General features: G+C 51.7%; 1 protein-coding gene across 1 annotated transcript in view; it reads left to right on the plus strand.

The window, feature by feature from the left end:
* The window catches only part of ITGB3 (integrin subunit beta 3), a 43,114-nt gene that overhangs the window by 8,240 nt on the left and 15,184 nt on the right, over positions 1–19,690 (plus strand). Inside the window, exons 2-6 of the mRNA XM_077806271.1 lie at positions 5,409–5,491; positions 12,491–12,683; positions 15,848–16,100; positions 18,840–19,002; positions 19,516–19,677. Coding sequence (XP_077662397.1) covers positions 5,409–5,491; positions 12,491–12,683; positions 15,848–16,100; positions 18,840–19,002; positions 19,516–19,677 — 854 coding nt within the window. The remainder of the gene's footprint in view (positions 1–5,408; positions 5,492–12,490; positions 12,684–15,847; positions 16,101–18,839; positions 19,003–19,515; positions 19,678–19,690) is intronic.

The following is a 19,690-nucleotide window of genomic DNA, read 5'->3' on the forward strand; positions in this document are numbered from 1 at the left end:
GTTAGTCTCTAAGGTGCCACAAGTACTCCTTTTCTTCTAACTATAGAAGTGTCGCTCCCACTGACCTAAGGCCTGGAGACACTGGTACACTGGAAGGGGTGGGGCTAAATGTGGCTTAGTTGGAGGGCTAAGTCATCAGAGCAGCTTGGAAGGCATTGGAGGCTGGATGGAGTTTTGGAAGACCCAGGGGAAACTGAGGCAAAGCTGCTGCGATGCCCCCTGACATTGCAAGGGGGTGCCCTGGAGCAGTGAGTTTTATTACACGCACTGGCTCTGTCTGCACTAGCACCCGTTCCTGCTGGTAACAACCGTTGTTGGCCACATTGCAGCCAGGCTGACACCAACAGGCCCCAACCACAGGGTCCTGCCGACACCAGGGGAATTTTGTGAAAGTTTCCGACCACTGCTGACATGTGTCTGGCTCCACTGCTGGGAGCCCTAGCATAGATAGGCTGTGGCCAGCATTTTCTGCCCCATGTCCTCTATCCCTGATGAGATAAGGTCTGATTGGCGCAGTGCCCTGACAGCTGGTGACAGCCGGTCCCTGCAGGAACTCCCAGCTGGCTATTGCCCGTGGAGCCGAATCCCCCTCAGAAGGCTTGAAAGTGGGCTGGGATGGGCCCATTCAACTGGCAGCTGGTGGCAGTTTGGTCTGTCTATGCTAGCGCTTGTCAAGGATTCAGCTACACCAGAGCAGGCCAAGTCTGTGGCTGAGCAGAGGAGAAAAGCTCTCTCGAAACTTTGATGTCCCCCCTAGACAGACAACACGGCGGAGCCCCAGGAGGATTTGTCTTCCTTCTCTTCTGGTCATGGAAGGTGCGTCTACACTGCAAAAAAGGAGTGTTTGCAAGCCAGATTCGCTAACTCGGGTTCAAACAGCAGCGAAGACATGGCTTCTAACTTGGGTTAGCAGCGCGACTTCAACCCCAGGCTCTCCTATCAGTTGTAACTTGCTCTGCTAGCCCGGGTTGCTGTGTCCACACTGCTAATTGAAGCCGAGTGAAGGACACACCTATTTCTGCAGTGTAGATGTACCCTGCCGGAGGCAGGATCCTGGACTAGATGTGCCAGCATTTGAAGCTGCTGTGGCAGTTCTTAGGTTCCCAGGATTGGCCTCGGAGAAGGCTTTGTGCATTGTTCTTTATATTGCATATGCTCAGGAATTCCTGCCCCCAGCTGCATGGAAAGCCGCTGAGAGCGGGGAAGGAATTCCTGAATCTATGTGCAAGTGCGTTCACTTTAGGATTAAACTCCTTGGAGCGTAGCCAGGCCCTCTGCTCAGCTGGGAAGGAGCCAGTTCTGCTTGCACCCGGAACAGGCACTCATTTGGGGGGCAGGGATTGGGGGAGGGAGGAGGGCAAGGAAGCCTGACTTCTCATGTTCACTGGTTTCTATCCCTATCTCAAGTTAGTGAGACCTGTCGTCATCATCTTTCTGTTTCTCTTCCTCTTGCATCACATGTGTGTGCAAATATCAGCCCAGATTCCCAGCTGGGTTCTGTCAGCACCACTCCGTTGACTTCACCGTAGCGAGGCCACTTTACACCCGTTAGCGTGCAGATACAGAACCTGATCCTCCCCCACCTGCTCCTTGGGCAGCCACCCACATCAGCTCATTGCTCTCACTGCTCTCACAGCTCACTGCTCTCTCCAAAACCTCCTCCTGCCCGCTGCAGGACAAAGCCCCCCGACTCCTTTGCTCTCACCAAACCCCTTGGTCCAGGCTTACACTGAACCCCAGAGATCCTTCAGCTGGTAGGAGTTTTCCCCTCAACTCACAACCTTGGTGCACTTGCTTTGCCTCCATCCCTTCCAGTTCTCTGCAGAGCCAGCCCAGTTCGGTTCACTCGCCTCTTCTCCCGTCTCCCTGCTCCATTCCACCATGACTTCTTTGTGCACTGCCACGGCCTGCTTTCCGCAGCCTTCTCGGAGGGGACCTGTTCAGGAAGGACAGGCAGGGCAGAAAAGGTGGGGGAGTAGCACTGTATGTAAGGGAGCAGTATGACTGCTCAGAGTTCCGGTACGAAACTGCAGAAAACCCTGAGTGTCTCTGGATTAAGTTTAGAAGTGTGAGCAACAAGGGTGATGTAGTGGTGGGAGTCTGCTATAGACCACGGGACCAGGGGGATGAGGTGGATGAGGCTTTCTTCCAGCAACTCGCAGAAGCTACTAGATCGCACGCCCTGGTTCTCATGGGTGACTTTAATCTTCCTGATATCTGCTGGGAGAGCAATACAGCGGTGCATAGACAATCCAGGAAGTTTTTGGAAAGCGTAGGGGACAATTTCCTGGTGCAAGTGCTAGAGGAGCCAACTGGGGGGGAGCTTTTCTTGACCTGCTGCTCACAAACCGGGAAGAATTAGTGGGGGAAGCAAAAGTGGATGGTAATCTGGGAGGCAGTGATCATGAGTTGGTTGAGTTCAGGATCCTGACACAGGGAAGAAAGGTAAGCAGCAGAATACGGACCCTGGACTTCAGAAAAGCAGACTTCGACTCCCTCAGGGAACTGATGGGTAGGATCCCCTGGGGGAATAACATGAAGGGGAAAGGAGTCCAGGAGAGCTGGCTGTATTTCAAGGAATCCCTGTTGAGGTTACGGGGACAAACCATCCCAATGTGTCGAAAGAATAGTAAATATGGCAGGCGACCAGCTTGGCTTAACGGTGAAATCCTTGCTGATCTTAAACATAAAAAAGAAGCTTACAAGAAGTGGAAGATTGGACAAATGGCCAGGGAAGAGTATAAAAATATTGCTCGGGCATGTAGGAATGAAATCAGGAGGGCCAAATCACACCTGGAGCTGCAGCTAGCAAGAGATGTTAAGAGTAACAAGAAGGGTTTCTTCAGGTATGTTGGCAACAAGAAGAAAGCCAAGGAAAGTGTGGTCCCCTTACTGAATGAGGGAGGCAACCTAGTGACAGAGGATGTGGAAAAAGCTAATGTACTCAATGCTTTTTTTGCCTCTGTCTTCACGAACAAGGTCAGCTCCCAGACTGCTGTGCTGGGCATCACAGCATGGGGAGTAGGTCGCCAGCCCGCTGTGGAGAAATAGGTGGTTAGGGACTATTTAGAAAAGCTGGATGTGCACAAGTTCATGGGGCCGGACGCGTTGCATCCGAGAGTGCTAAAGGAATTGGCGGCTGTGATTGCAGAGCCATTGGCCATTATCTTTGAAAACTCATGGCGAACGGGGGAAGTCCCGGATGACTGGAAAAAGGCTAATGTAGTGCCCATCTTTAAAAAAGGGAAGAAGGAGGATCCTGGGAACTACAGGCCAGTCAGTCTCACCTCAGTCCCGGGAAAAATCATGGAGCAGGTCCTCAAGGAATCAATCCTGAAGCACTTACATGAGAGGAAAGTGATCAGGAACAATCAGCATGGATTCACCAAGGGAAGGTCATGCCTGACTAATCTAATCGCCTTCTATGATGAGATTACTGGTTCTGTGGATGAAGGGAAAGCAGTGGATGTATTGTTTCTTGACTTTAGCAAAGCTTTTGACACGGTCTCCCACAGTATTCTTGTCAGCAAGTTAAAGAAGTATGGGCTGGATGAATGCACTATAAGGTGGGTAGAAAGTTGGCTAGATTGTCGGGCTCAACGGGTAGTGATCAACGGCTCCATGTCTAGTTGGCAGCCGGTAGGTATCAAGCGGAGTGCCCCAAGTGTCGGTCCTGGGGCCGGTTTTGTTCAATATCTTCATAAATGATCTGGAGAATGGTGTGGATTGCACTCTCAGCAAATTTGCGGATGATACTAAACTAGGAGGAGTGGTAGATACTTTGGAGGGCAGGGATCGGATACAGAGGGACCTAGACAAATTGGAGGATTGGGCCAAAAGAAATCTGATGAGGTTCAACAAGGATAAGTGCAGGGTCCTGCACTTAGGACGGAAGAACCCAATGCACCGCTGCAGACTAGGGACCGAATGGCTCGGCAGCAATTCTGCGGAAAAGGACCTAGGGGTGACAGTGGACGAGAAGTTGGATATGAGTCAACAGTGTGCCCTTGTTGCCAAGAAGGCCAATGGCATTTTGGGATGTATAAGTAGGGGCATAGCCAGCAGATCGAGGGACGTGATCGTTCCCCTCTATTCGACACTGGTGAGGCCTCATCTGGAGTACTCTGTCCAGTTTTGGGCCCCACACTACAAGAAGGATGTGGATAAATTGGAGAGGGTCCAGCGAAGGGCAACAAAAATGATTAGGGGTCTGGAACACATGACTTATGAGGAGAGGCTGAGGGAACTGGGATTGTTTAGTCTGCAGAAGAGAAGAATGAGGGGGAGATTTGATAGCTCTTTCAACTACCTGAGAGGTGGTTCCAAAGAGGATGGTTCTAGACTATTCTCAGTGGTGGAAGAGGACAGGACAAGGAGTAATGGTCTCAAGTTGCAGTGGAGGAGATTTAGGTTGGATATTAGGAAAAACTTTTTCACTAGGAGGGTGGTGAAACACTGGAATGCGTTACCTAGGGAGGTTGTAGAATCTCCTTCCTTAGAAGTTTTTAAGGTCAGGCTTGACAAAACCCTGGCTGGGATGATTTAATTGGGGATTGGTCCTGCTTTGAGCAGGGAGTTGGACTAGATGACCTCCTGAGGTCCCTTCCAACCCTGATATTCTATGATTCTATGATTGACCCGTGCACCATGGAAGGCAGGACCAGAGGTGGCAGAAACCTTCCCAAGTACAGAGGAGTGGGACCTTTTTCTGCATTTGCTGGGCTGTTCCTCCAAACCCAAGGGCTCCCACCAGCCAGTGCCCCTCTTGGGTCTGTGTGCGATGGGCGGCCTGGGTGAGCATCACTGAACTGAAGCCACTGGGAATTGCAGGTACTCCCTTCTGAAAATCAGGCCCAAGACTCCTTGGCAGCTTCTCATTCTTCACTGTCTTCACTGGGGGCCCATGGCATGGCAATCGGAGAGTCAGTGTGATAGTCGCGGATTGCGGGCATCCACAGAGGCAAATGGCCTCCTCTGTAATCAGAGCATGGCAGGGTGGCACAGAAGACAGAGGCAGTATGGCCAAGGGGAGATGGTACTAGACTAGCATGCAGGCGACGTGGCTTCTGGTCCTGCTACCGGACTCTGGGCAAGTTGCTTCCCCTCTCTGTGGTTCTGCTTCCCCCCCTTCCCTTTGTCTATGTAGACTGGAAGCTCTCTGGGGCAGGGACTGTCCGTACAGCCCCTAGCACAATGGGGCCCTGATCTTGGCTGCGACCTCTCGGACATACCAACAATAACAATGAATTTCAGAGACTTGCCATTTCCTTGTGCGAGGAGAGCTGGGCGCCAGCCAGCCTTCCTGATCAGCAAAGAACAATGTGACCCTGCTTTGCATCTGGAAGGAGCCTCTTTGCTTCAGGCCAGGCTGGCACAGGTGTTAATCGGTCTCTGTCTCTCTCTTTCAGGTAACATCTGTACCACTCGCGGGGTGAATTCCTGCAAGCAGTGTCTGGCCGTGAGCCCGCTGTGTGCATGGTGCTTCCAGGAGGTAAGGGGACAACATGCAGCCAGCCTGTGTGGTTCATACCTTTGCCCGGCCTTTCGTTGCTTATCTGCTGCTGCCTTTAGCCCTGTTCTTAATGGTGAATGAATTCAGCCCTTTAGCTGCATGTTAGTTGCATCTGGGTCCAGGGTGCTTCTGGCCCTATCTACTCTGTAAGCTCAACCATCGTTTGTAACAAGATCGTGGCCCCTTGAGTGCTGGATGCTTTTAAACTTGTACCCAGGAGTGTCACAATGGGAGCTGCTGGCGGCTGACGTGACGATGTTATCCGGCAAGGAGCAATGAGTGAGGATAAAAACATTGGCGGGGATATTAAATCTTGTGCTTCGGCGTTTAAGCCTATCTCTGACGGTTAGGGTGCCAAGTCTCAGAGCCCCGGTCAATTGACTCAGGCTTGCGGGGCTCAGGCCGCTGGGCTAAAAATAGCAGTGTAGACGTTCCAGTTTGGGTTGGAGCCCAGGCTCTGAAACATGGGGTGAGGGGGTGTCTCGGGGGTTGGGGTTTCTCGAAGGGGTTTTTCCATCCATGTGGTTAATCCAGGCGTGGTCATTAGGTGGTTGATCTAGCCGCATCTCCACAGGGGAAATTTTTCACAGCCCTGAGCATCTGCCACTTGGTCAGGCTAATTTTATGCATAGACCGGGTCCTCGGGGTTAGTGTGTGTGTGTGTTGAAATGCATGTGCATGTGACAGGATTTGTATCCACGCCTCTGTGTGCTTGAGTGTCTGACTGTGTGTGAATTTGGGAGAGGGGGAGACACTGAGGGGTGGGTGTGTCTGTCTGTCTGTCTAGGAAAGGGAGCCATTGTTAGTTTGCCCATCTGATAACTAAGGCCGATCTGTTCTCAACTCAGGGAGAGGCTTGCTGTGATTACCCCGAGTTTCTCTGGCGTGTGACAGCCAAACCTCCAGGCAGGACTGCACTAATTGTCTCTGGGGCAGCCTGGGGAAATGGGGCTTTTCTAACTGGCTCCAGCACAAGCCTTCCCCTCCCCGCCCTTGTTCTCAGGCCGCGGGGGCAGCTTGACGTGCTGTGAGTTCTTTCCCCGGATCCAGCCAGAATTTCCAAACAAGGAAATATTCCCCGCACTCGCTGGGGGGGGCCGTACTTACAGAGACGTGACAATTTGGGAAAGAGACGTCTGACTGTCAGCAGCCGGCCCCCAGAGTGCTGGGCTGCGCAAAGCCGCTCCACTGTGTGGCTGCCCACATCTGGCCACATTTTCTTAATTTAGCAAATCAGATCCCCCTCCCCCCACTTCATCGCACTTTATTTAAAGGGACAGCACCTTTATTTGTTTGGTTCCTTCCTGCAGGAATTCTTTGCATTCCAGCCGCTTCCATTCTAAACAGGGGACCCCAGTCACACTTACTCAGGCCTGGCTGTAAACCAGGCCAGTTCTGCCTCTATTATTCACACTGAGTAGTACAGAGTATAGTGAGTAGTCCCATTGCGTTCAGACCTCTGCGTGAGCAACATTTGCAGGGCCAAGCCCTGCGACTGTCTCCTTAAGGGCAGAGGAAGCATCTGGTTGTTGCAGAATTTGAGTTGCAGAAATTTAGAATTTCGCATGTTGCAGTTTTTTCTAACCCTGCCTCCCTCCATCCAGGCAGTCTTGGCCCTGCATGGGACCCAGCTGAAAACCAGGGGGTGGGTACTGCAATGACAGGGCAGGGACATACATGAGGAAACAATCGAGGGAAACGCTGCTTTCCATTGCATCCCATCCAGCCTGTGGCATCTGCTGCTGCAGGTCGGGGAGTTGCAGACTGGGGCTGGATGATTTTGATGGCCATTCATAACTTTTGCATGTGGCGATCCAGGGGACCCTCAGGCTTCAGGGCATAGTCTCTGGTAGGAGTAAGGAGGAAACCTCCCTCCCCACACACCTTTCCACAGCTGGCTAGGAGCATTATAAGGGAAGGAGGGTGCCTCTGAGGCATTAAGTATTTGCTACAGCTGAGGAAATGATCCATCGGTGTTATCCCGGAGATCTCAGCAGTGGATGCTATTTTCATGGAGGTCTGAACATCATCCATGAGTGCATGAATAATAAATTGTTGTCCTTAGTACCTTCACCCTAGACATCCCTGAAGGTGGGTCTGAATCATTATCTTCATTGGGGAAACTGAAGCAGAGAGAGGAGAAGTAATATGTCCATGTGCACCCAGTAGCTGAGTTGGAATTTGCACTTCAGCCTCCTGGCTCCCAAATTGGGGCCCTGCCCATAAGAACATGTGGCTTTCAATTAGCACAGAGCACTACGGAAGGCTGTGACGTCCCACCCAGTCACCATGGCTATGCAGCTACAGAACAGCGTGACCTGTGCAGCCTAGCTTGCCTGGATTCAGCTGCTTTCCCCTGGCACCGTGTCCCTAACCTAGTCACAAGCATTAGCAAAGTGCCCGAGCTGTGGGCTGGCAGCGGGACCTACAGAGGCTGCAGAGACCTAAGGAAGGCTCTACGCAGCTCTGCTTATTATTAGGACTCAGGGATGGGAGGGCTTGGTAGCCCAGGGGACCGTCAGTGGCATGTTGATTTCTCCCTTGCTAGCTTGCCAGTTCAAAACTGGGACTGCTAGCAACAAATATGTCCAATGGCCGGGGGATAGGACACTGGACGGGGGCTCCAAGTTACCATAGAGATTCTTTCCCGGGTGTCTGGCTGGGGGATCTTGCCCATGTGCTCAGAGTCCAGCTGATCACCATATTTGGGATTGGGAAGGAATTTCCCCCCAGGTCTGATGGGCAGAGATCCTGGTGGGGGGTTCATCTTCTTCTTGGACACAGGTCACTGGCAGGTTTAAACTAGGGTAAACAGTGGATTCTCTGTAACTCGAAGTCTTTAAATCATGATGTGAGGGCTTCAGTAACTGCCGGAGGTTAGGGGTCTCTTACAGGGATGGGCGGGTGAGGTTCTGTGGCCTGTAACGTGTACGAGGTCAGACTAGATGATCATGAGGGTCCCTTCTGGCCTTAAAGTCTATGAGTCTAAAACGAACCCTGGTCGTTAGCAGCCAAAGCTAATTATCAGCTGATGGTTCTTCTGAGCCCTGCCGAGGGGGTGTTGGAGGGCTGCTTGGCATTAACTTGCAGTCTCAGGGGAAGAGCACCCCCTCTCGAGCAGTGTGTCTAAAACTTCTGATCCTGACAGGTGCTGAACGATTCCCTGTGAACTCCATAGGAATTGTGGGGGCCCAGCGTGTGTTGTCTGGCCAGCAATGTTATTAAGTCCGGCATTACTGTCACTGCAGAATATCCCTAGCCCGTGGCTTGCTCTGGTTTTGACGGGCTAGGATGGGGAACACAGCATGGGACCCAGACACCTGTAGCAAGGATCCATCCCAGGGAGTGAGTGTTACCTCTCCCCCTCCATCCCTGTTCTGCAGAGGAGCTGAGGCTGGGACAGCCCCAGTCAGGCAACCTTTGGTTCAAGAGGTAGGAGCTCCAGTGTTGAGCTCTTGGGGACCGCGGTCCATCAGCCAAGATGGCAGCCACCCCAAAAGCACTGTACAAAGTTAGTGACTAGGCCTCTCAGCCACCCAGTGAAGGAGGTAAATACTGTCCCTGTTTTGCAGATGAGGAAACGGAGGCAGAGGGAGGGGCCGGGTGACTTGCCTGTGGTTACGCAGCAAGTCGGTGGCAAAGCCAGGAATAGAACCCAGGACTCCTAGCCCACTGCCAGGCAACAAGTTATCAACGCCCAGCAGCCCCGGTCATCTGGCGTGGCTGGCCATGTAGTCGCTAATATGGAGCAGCGTCGGATGCCATCTGGCCAGTGACTGACAGCAGGAAGCCTAAGCGGAGAGCTGAGAAATGGAAGCCCTCAAAGGAGGGAGCTCGCTGCTCCTGCCTTTCGTGGCTATCGGCCCTGCTGGGGGGGAAGCGAGGCCAATAGTGCAGTCACTGCCAGCGAGGCCTGCCTCACAACGCCATTTGTATCCTTCCACTCATTTGATCCAAACAAAAGATAGTCCCTTCTCCTGGGCCCTTTCAGATCCCACTTCGCAGCTGGAATCTGTCTTTGTAACGAGCTGACTCTAACCACCTCCAGCTCCGGGAAGGTTTGGATTCGGCATTCGAAACCCTCCAGCGCTGAGGTGTCCCAGAGCTCCGGTTTTGGTTCTGCCTGTTCTAGAAACACAGGGCCAGATTCCGATCTCTGTGACACCAGTTTAAACCAAGCATCACGCCCCAGCCGTCAACGGAGCCACACACTGGCGCGAAGGAGGAATCAGGAGATGCAGATGGACTAGAGACTTTGGATTTAGGGGGATCCATGTCGTATGCCTTTAAATGTGTAACAGGAAGCCAGGTAGAGGGACGCTGTGGGAGATTCTTAGCAGAAGCATGACTGTGAAGCAGAGAGAGACACACACAGTAGCTTTAGGATAATGCTGTGAGGACTGTAACTGACCGCTGTCTCAGTAAGACTAGGCACAGTCCAGACAAATAACACAAACGCGGCTGCCCCAGAGAGTTCTCCATCTGGGGCTTAGACAATGCACAGCAGGGGAATAAACCCACAGGGAGGTAGGAGGGCAGGATACAGGAACAGACATTGTGTTTGCATATATTGTGGTTTGGATTACGGTACCACCCCAGGGCCCAGCTGAGGCGAGGGCCCTGGTCTGATATAGCCAGAGAGCCAGCAGTCCAACTAGACAAAGCAAAGGGCTGGGGGAAGGTAGGGAGGGGTGGTGGAATCTCCTTCCTTAGAAGTTTTTAAGGTCAGGCTTGACAAAGCCCTGGCTGGGATGATTTAGTTGGGGATCGGTCCTGCTTTGAGCAGGGGGTTGGACTAGATGACCTCCTGAGGTCCCTTCCAACCCTGATAATCTATGATTCTATGTAATATACAAGCCGAGGGAATAATGGGATGCCTGCAAGCATCACGGTGATCAAAGAGGCTCTGATTTTCAGAAGGGAGGGTGAAAGAGGGGCAGCGCTGCCCAGTGGGTAGAGGTGCTGCACTGGGACCTGGGAGACCTGGGTTTTATTCCTGGCTCTCCACAGACCTGCTGTGTTATTTTGTGCCAGTCACTTCACCTCTTCCTCTCTCTCCCAGCCTTTGCCTGTTTAGACCATAAATTCTTTGTGGCCGGGATTGGCTCTTAGGCTTTATTCAATGCGGAGTTATTCCAGAATAGCTACTCTGGATTAACTCCAGGAAGCAGACTAAGCGAATTTGGAATAAGAGCGTCCATACCTGGCGTTAATCAGGGATAGTTAATCTGCTTTAAAGTCACACCCCCCCACACCTTATTCGGAATTAATTTCCATGTGTAGACAAGCCCATGCTCTAGAGTTGTACCACCCCTAGCACAACAGAGCCCTGATGGTGTTTAGGTGCCAGTGGAATTTGAAAATCTTGGCCTTTGTCTCTAGCCAGTTCATGGACAGCAGAGGGCAGGAGTTCAATTATTACATATTTGCCTACCTGAGAAACCACCTCCCCCCAGAGACAGCGTGTCGGGGAAGCTGGCAGCACCAGCCCTAGGCAGATTAGAAACTGGCCCCGGGGGAAAGGGCCAGGCAGGTTTCTCAGAAATGCCCACGGGGCCTGGAGATACACAGTGACTTTGCCATTTAAGTTCCTGGTCCCTGCGGGGTGGTCGACAGCATCTCCTCCAGCTCTTGCTGTTTCAGCTCTTGCTCTTTCGGTTCTTTTACTCCTTTTTTGGTGCTCTGTTCCTCCACAGCACTGCAGCCTGCAGGAGGCTGGAGTGAGTAGATAAGTCTGTGGTTTCCTCATCCAGGAATTAACCTCGTCAATGTGACAGGCTGTCCCACAACCAGCTGGCTTCTTATTCGGGATGAATTTCTAGCAGTGGGGCTGTTACTTCCCTGCAACTTTGGAAACCCTCCCGTAGGCAGAGCTCCAGGCTTTTGCACTCTGCTGCCCCCATGACTCGGGGAAGTCAGGGCATGGAAAGGTCAGAATCCCATTTGGCTGCGCAGTCCCCACCTTCTGTCAGTGCCTGGGCTGCATCTCACCCTCTCCCAGCAAACATAGCCGCTGTTTGCAAAGTGTCTGCAGAGAAAGGTCTGAGCCAGCAGCCCTCCTGGGTCCTTCCATCTTAGCCCTGGTGTGACAAGGGTTTTAAACCATCCTGCTCCAGGCCTTCTAATTACTGGGGTTCAGGAACAAATTTCCCTAGGGGTGTGTTCGCCCGTAACTGCCTCCCACAGAGTTTCTTCCTCAGAAGCAACTGGTGTTGTTGGCCACTGAGAGAGACAGGATCTGGGCTCGATGGACATTGGGTCTGCTCTGGGGCAAAGCAGAGTCAAATTCACTCAGGAAACCTTTGCCAGCAGCTAAAGGCTATTGTCCCAAGCCCACGGGAGCCGGAGGTTTCCACACCTGCATGCCCCCTGGGCACCTGTAGGGCTTGAACCTGGGAATCTTCTGCATTAAAAGCACTGGCCTTTACCACCCGAGCTAAAGGAGCTGCTCCCTTTGCACCCCACAAGGAGCACGCTGTTGTTGGCTGTGGGGCCAGCCAGAGGCCAGGGCAATAGTTACACTTACTAAGGGCCCTGCCCCAGGCTGAGCACCTCTGAAACTCGAGCCACTTCAATGCGTTCCTGAACGGGTGCTGAGCTGGAGTGGGGGATTGGTTACCTCTGGGTCTATTGGTTACCTCTGAAACTCAAGCCTGAACGGGTGCTGAGCTGGAGTGGGGGATTGGTTACCTCTGGGTCTATGTATTGCTACGGCTCCCATCCTGTCACTGGCTCCCCACCTCTTCTCCTGCTGTCCTCAGTGAGGAGAGGCCCCTATATTGCATCCTGCTGGCCATCCAGCCCGGGTTCGTCCCAGGCTCTGTGCTAAGGAGTTTCAGAGCCACAGCCCCACTCCCAACAGCGCCTGATCCACTGCCCCTATTTCTGGCCTAATCCCAGTCAGCCGCATCCCAGTCCCAATCCCTGGCAGTCAGCCGCATTGGGACTTTGCTTCTATTTCCGCCTTCTTGCCCACAGGGCTTGGGGCAGGGAACCCCTCGCTGCGACCTGAAAAAGAACCTCCTCCAAAATGGCTGCACGCAGGATTTCATCGAGTACCCGGTCAGCAGCATGGAAATCCTAGAGGACAAGCCACTCAGTAACACCGGCTCTGGACAGACCGTCACCACCCAAATGAGCCCTCAGAAAATTGAACTGCACCTGCGGCCAGGTAGGAGCCAAAAAAACCCCTGTTGGGGTTGAACCTGAAACCTCTGGCTCTCAAACCATGAGCCTCTACTGTCTGGGCTAACAGAAGTAGGTCTCTTGGCTGGTAGTAGCTTCATCAGTCTCTGTACATGGCCCAGCCACCACGAGAGAGGGACAGAGTAGCACACGAGTGAGTGTAGGTTACATACATAGAGCAACATCCAATCCTGTAGCTTTACAATCAGGAAGGTGGTGTCTTTGTTACAGGAACCCAATGTTAATCAATGGATTAACCCTGCAGGCCAGGTGATATGCTGTAGGCCAGGTGAGCTGTTAAGGCCTTGAGACTGGACCTGTGACTCGATGCCAGACTAGTTACAGGATACAATTTTCAAAAGCACTTCAGTGACCTAGGTGCCGAAGTCCCAATTTCAAAAGCCACTTATGTGCTTGGGGGCTTAAGTCTAACTGACATGATCATAATAAAGCCTAGCACCTGCATGGCACTTTTCATCTCAAAGCGCTTGACAAAGGATGTCAGTATCATTACCCCCATTTAACAGAAGGGGAAACTGAGGTATAAAGCAGGGACGTGACTTGCCCAGGTCAATTGAACTGAAAGTTGGTAGGCTCCTAATTCAACAGGGTGCTTTAGAAGATGTTACCCCTCTCCTGATGTGGTGGAGAGCAGCCTAATGTAGGGCTGTGTTTTGTGTTTCATACGCACGGGGTCTGTATCTAACATACATACAGCATGCTAATTGCAGCCCTGGTGAAATGCCTTCGAAACCAACTCGCATGCCACACAGACCTCAGCTGAGCTCAGGGCCCCCTTATACTAGACCGCGTAATACGCAGCGTCAGAGACAGCCCAGGAAACAGGCATGAAGGGGCTTGCCCAAGGTCACACGACAGGGTCAGCGGAAGAACTGGAACGACAGCCCAGGTTTCCTGACTCATCAGGCCGTGTCCTGTGTACCTGTGGTCCTTCCCTTATTAATGAGAAGCTATTCTGGAGGCCTGGGTTTGCTTACCCTGGACTGCAGCCAAGTCCGTGAGGTCCTGCATGTTGCTTATTGTGGGGCCTGGGGTTCTGAGTACCTGGGAACTATTCTGAGCCATGACTAAGAATCTTATCCACATGGGCATTTTGAAACCTCCGTTCTCACCGTGCGACTCCGCATTGGATCTACTCCCTGCAACAGCCTCTGGGACTCCCTCGAGCCACCTTCCCAGTACGGGGGGCAGCCACCTTTTATCCCCATTCCCATCAGGTGAACCTGGCCGCCCTCTTCCTTTTTCTAGTCCTCTTTGGGCAGCCAAGTAGTCTCCTATCCTATTTCTTTGGGGGCTGGCAAGCTACGCCTGTTCCACCAAAATCTGCAGGGAGTATGGTAGCCAACCTTCCAGGATTGTCCAGGAGTCTCCAGGAGTTAAAGATGAATCTTTAATTAATGATTATGTCATTTGATGAAACCTCCAGGAATACATCCAACCAAAATTGGCAACCCCAGCAGGGAGGAGACAGGTGAACAGGCCATAGGTGACTTGGGTCCAGTATCTGGAAAAGAGTTGAGTCCCCGAACGTGAATACTCTTATCCATGTTATAATTAACCCCCAACTTCCTAAAGTCCTGGCACCCCTCCCATTCCACCGCTTCAGGGAGAAGATGCTTGGGAAACTCCTTATGGTCCTTTGGTAGCCCATCCATGGGGCCGCTAAGTGATGCATTCTGGGTGTCTTTTACCAAGCCAGGAAGTGCACGAGGGTGGGAGAGAAGGAATATTTCTTTGGCAAGAGGAGAGTCTGAGGGCTCCCTACAGCCTGGGGCACTGAGCTGAGGGTGAAAGGTTCAACTCAAGTGCTAGCCGCCATAGGGAAGGAGTTCGGAGCTGAGGAGCCGTTGCTGTAGGTAAGCAGTTCATGCCGAAACCTGGCACAGAGCTGTGGGACCCGCCCCTGCCAGCCTGAAAATCATCAGCACATCACACGATGTCTCCTCTCCTTTTGCGGGGAAAGATGAACCCGTCTGCTCACTTACCGCCCAGAAGTCTGGTTCTGAACGGCTGGGAGGAGCCCATCAAGAACTGAGTGCTGGCAGGGGTCCAGTCAGGGTCTGTTTAGGTCTCGGGAAGGAGAAAGGCTGCGTCTATTCTATGCAGGTTTGTATCTCGCCATAGTCACCTGAGCGCTTCGCAGTCACGGGCTAAGTGACATGACTAACATCTGTCGTGTGTAGTTTGTTCTTTCTCTCACCTTGGGGGTTTCTGAATGCCTCCTGGGGAGGAAAGTTCCCCATCAAAATTTCCATCAGAGTCAGAGAGGCTGCGTCTGCATTCTGCCTGTACCCCTGGGATAACTCAGCGGCTAATGCTCTTTATCTGGAGCAGTGAGGATCTGAGTGAGTCACAGCTCAGACCTAGAGGCTCTGTGCTGAGAGAAGTGAGCGGCATGCTATCTGCACCTGCAGTGCATGCCCCACAACCATTTCTGCCCAGGGGATGGTTCTGTCTGCCCCCGAACCAAATGCCATCCTCCGAACAGCATGACTTTGCACACACCATGTGCGCCAGTCAAGCCGCATGGCGGACACGCGTTTTGCATCCAGATTCAGAATCGCATGCCTGACGGAAACTGTCACTGTCACCGCAGTGAGAGGCACATGCTTTTCGTCCCCAGTTCAATCCCTGCTCATGCCCATAATAGATGTTATCACCCAAGGATCAGATTATTTGAGGTCGATTGCAAGGATCATGCCTAGCTAAGGACTCTCTTGCAATATCCTTGTGGGAGCCTTAGACCATGCATGCAAGCTCCTTGCACTTTTGCCCATATGGGATAAAACCAGCATATATTTTAGATTATGAGACGGGATTACGATAATCTAGTCTGGTTTCCTGTACAATACAGGCCATGGGACTTCCCAGAATTCATTCCTGTTTGATCCCAAGCACTGTGCCCTTTGCAGTATTACCCCCATTTGTGTTTACCCTTGTCTGTCTCACCAGAGCAGGCTGAGACCCTCCATGGGGCAGAAGACTCCTGTCCAATGAGACAAACACATAGCTTCCATCTGGGTCTGTGAGCTGCGACACTCTGGACAGCTCAACCTCCTTCCATCCCACTGGGATCCATGGGAGATCTCCTACACCTGCTCCTAACCCCGCTGCCGTGTTCCCTTTCAGATGACTCCCGGAACTTCTCCGTCCAAGTGCGCCAGGTGGAGGACTACCCAGTAGACATCTACTACCTGATGGACCTGTCCAATTCCATGAAGGACGATCTCCACAACATCCAGAGCCTGGGCACCAAGCTAGCCACTGAGATGCGCAAGCTGACCAGCAACCTGCGGATCGGCTTCGGGGCCTTTGTGGACAAGCCCATCTCGCCGTACATGTACATCTCCCCGCAAGAAGCCATCGACAACCCGTGCTACGAGTAAGTCCCAGCCCAGAGGAAGCAGCAGCCCTGGTGGCCTGAGCCAACCCCCACTGGAGTCAATGGGAGTCTTTGCATTGACTTCAAATGGGCACCGAGGTCATAGGTGCACAAAGCCAATTGGCTTTATGGCACAAGAATGTCAGTGGGAGACATTCCAGCAGAGCCTCAGCTGGTGTGAATCAAGGGAGCTTCGCTGATTCATGCCTGCTGAGGATCTGGCCCATTGTGTCTAATAGTTGCAGAGAGGGAACTAGGGCTCCTGGGAAGTGCTGGGAGAAGCTTTTTGAGCAAAAATTTTATCAACAGAAAACGCAGATTGGGGTTGACTGAAATACTTCAAGACTTTGTGGCAAATTCGGCAAGTTATTTCAGTCGGGGGGGTGAATTCTGAAAAAATCTAAAGGTTTTTGTTTCGAATTTTATTTCAATTTTATTTTAAAAAAGAAACACACACAAACCAAACAAAACTTTTCGTTCAAGCTGAACTGAAATTTTGTCAGCATTTTTGGTTCACCGAAACCCTTTTTTCTTTTTATTTGGTTCTGCCACTGAACCGAAAAGTCAGCCATACACACAGTTCAGCTCCTGGGTTCTGCTGCTCCTTTGCTGTGGGACCATGGGCAAAAGGTTACATCTTTCTGGCCCTCATGTCCCCGTCTGCAAAAGGAGGAAGATAAAACACTTCAATGTCATTTTTCACCTATAGATTGTCAAGCACCCTTACAGGAGTAAGCTGCTGTTTTATAGAACAGTATTTGTTGTGACGTATTGTTTTCGTCTAGAAACATCTAGCGATCACAGCCAAGATGGGGCTCTCTTGTGCTGGGCACTATGCAAACCCACACAGTGAGTCACTAACGGCTCTAGGAACAGAATCTAGGAGTCCTGACTCCCGAGCCAGTGCTCTATCCACTCTTCCAAATTGCCAACCTCAGAGAGTTATTGAAGTGTTGATGTGTGGCCTAGTGGATGGAGTACTGCACTGACACTCAGAAAACCGGGACTCTATTTTGGGCCCTGCCTTCCCCTCCCTGTGCCTCAGTTTCCCATCTCTAAAAAGGTGGTAATAATACTGAACTCCTTTGTAAAATACTTGGAGCTCTACTGATGAAAAGTACTAGATAAGAGTCAGTTATTATTATTACTGGTGAAGCAGCACAACAGGATAAAGTTTGAAATAGCAGTTTTTGGACACTTTTCAATGATGTCTTCTTGGAAAAGCTAGCTCTACAGCCCACAAGAGGAGATGCTGGTCTTGGCTTCGTCTTAAGTAGCATACAGGAGCTGACTCAAGAAGTGACAGCAGCTAAGGCGCTAAGTAAGAGAGACCGCAAGATAATTAACACAAGAACAAGGGGACAGTCAGCGAAATGAGAAGAGGAGAAATTTAAGACAGGAAAAAGGACATTTTCACCTTATGTGTTAATAGACTGTGGAACTCTCTGCCACAGGAAGTTGTGGAGGCCAAGAACCTAACAAGACTGAACAAGGGACTGGATATTCATATGGATAACAAGAAGATCCAGAGTTGTTGTAATTAACAACCACCAACATTTTGGAAGGGATATTAGATCTCGTGCTTCAAGGCTGAAGCAAATCTATATTACGGCCCAAGATGGCACCTAATGTAGGGAAGAGATTATCCCGCATCTGCTACTTTACAGTTCTTACCACTTCCTCTGAAGCATTTGGCTCTGGCCACTGTGGAAGGATCCTGGGCTAGATAGACTTTGGATCTGATCCAGCCTGGCTAAAAAAGAGTAAAGTGTCATTACTATTTATTAGAGTTATGTAACTTAGGTATAAGAAATTCACTGTTTCTCCAATTTCCTACTGGAAAAATATATGGCGGGGGGGGGGGGGTGTCTGATTTTCTTTTTTAAATGACAGAAGATTTAAAAAGAAGATGAAGGTTTAGTGTCACGAAGCCTGCAGCGATTTATTTATTTTTTAAATGTTACGGCCAATGGGTGTTTAAAAACCTACAGGGACGGGCCCGTGTCTCTGGCGTTGTGTTACACCGCGGCGATCCTGGTGTTTTAGACCCCCCGAAGGGAGCTGCATGCACTCAATGGGGAGTTGATGCCGAACGTGCAGATGGTGTGTGCCAGATTTTCCAAAATTTTCAGGCCCAGCTTTTCAAGCACTCTCCACCCACAAAGGAGGCCTGATTCTCAGACGAGCTCAGCTGTTGTTTTTCTCTTCAGGTTCTTATATCCGTGTCCATCGCCGTGGTATCTGAGCATCTTCCAGAGGTTATTAAGCCATGTGACTGGCATCTGTCAGTCACTGGATCTTTCTCCTTTCCTCTACCAAGGGGGATTTTTCTGTGTAAATTAAATACATCACAAGTGCTGTGTTTATATTCACAAAGGCAGAGTGCGCCTTCCACTCAGAGCGCAGCGCAGTTAGGTTTGGTCCCAAGATCCTGCAGGAGTTTCCTCCACAGCCTTGTGCCAGCTGCCCTGCTCGATTGCTCTGTGTCCCCGGGGGGGGTCTCTAACACCCTGCTGTTCCCCTATTGCTAAAGGGGAGCAGTCCCAGCTAGCTGGGAGAAGCGTCCCAGTATGGAATGGGGGGGGGAGAATACAGAATTGGTTGAAAATCACCGTACCAGTAAGGACACTGCAAGACACTGTGCGTGCTAGGCAGCAAGGGCGCTGCGCTGTCCACGCTCTTGACCTTCCCCTGTGTTGGGGAGCTACAGTACTCCTCTCCATGGTTGCTTCCCCGCAGGATCCACCAAACTTGCCTGCCCATGTTCGGCTACAAACACGTCCTGACGCTCACGGACGAGGTGACCCGCTTCAACGAGGAGGTGCGCAAGCAGAGTGTCTCACGGAACCGCGACGCACCCGAAGGGGGGTTCGATGCCATCATCCAAGCGACCGTCTGTGACGTAAGCACTCTGGCCCGGGGCAGAGAAGGGTCACTAGGCGGGATGCTGTAGGTTGGGCATCTCGCAGTGCGGTGAGGCCAGTGGGACATGCATCAAGAGCAGGTGTGAGGTGCAGGGGGTTGAACGCTGAACATAGGAATTGGCAGGCTGGCTCAGAACAGAACAGTCTCTGGGTCCGGTGCCAGATGCTTCAGAGGAAGGGGCATGGAGTCCCAGCTTGGACCATGGAATAACCTGCCCATCAGGGGAAATTCTTCCTGACCCCAAGGCAGTCAGTGCTGCTCATGCCCTAAAGCATCAGGGTGTCCCCCTTATTAATTTGCATCCTTCCTAATCATATCCCACATTTAGGAGTAGCCCATACTTCCTTGCTGGCTTGCCCATGGGGTTGGTCACCCCTGGGAGCTCCAGCTACCAGAGCTCAGGCAGGAACAGTAACGATGGCCTCCGTGGTTGTCCAGCTGTGCTAAGGTATAGAAAAGACTGGGAACCCGCTCCTGTGTTTTGCTGCAGGAGAAGATCGGCTGGAGGAATGATGCTAGTCACCTGCTGGTCTTCACGACAGACGCCAAGACCCACATCGCTCTGGACGGGAGGCTGGCGGGGATCGTCCAGCCCAATGACGGGCAGTGCCACATTGGCAAGGATAATCTCTACTCGGCCTCAACTACACTGGTAAACGCAGGGC

The sequence above is a fragment of the Eretmochelys imbricata genome, chromosome 27 (assembly GCF_965152235.1).
Source record: "Eretmochelys imbricata isolate rEreImb1 chromosome 27, rEreImb1.hap1, whole genome shotgun sequence".
NCBI lineage: Eukaryota > Metazoa > Chordata > Testudines > Cheloniidae > Eretmochelys > Eretmochelys imbricata.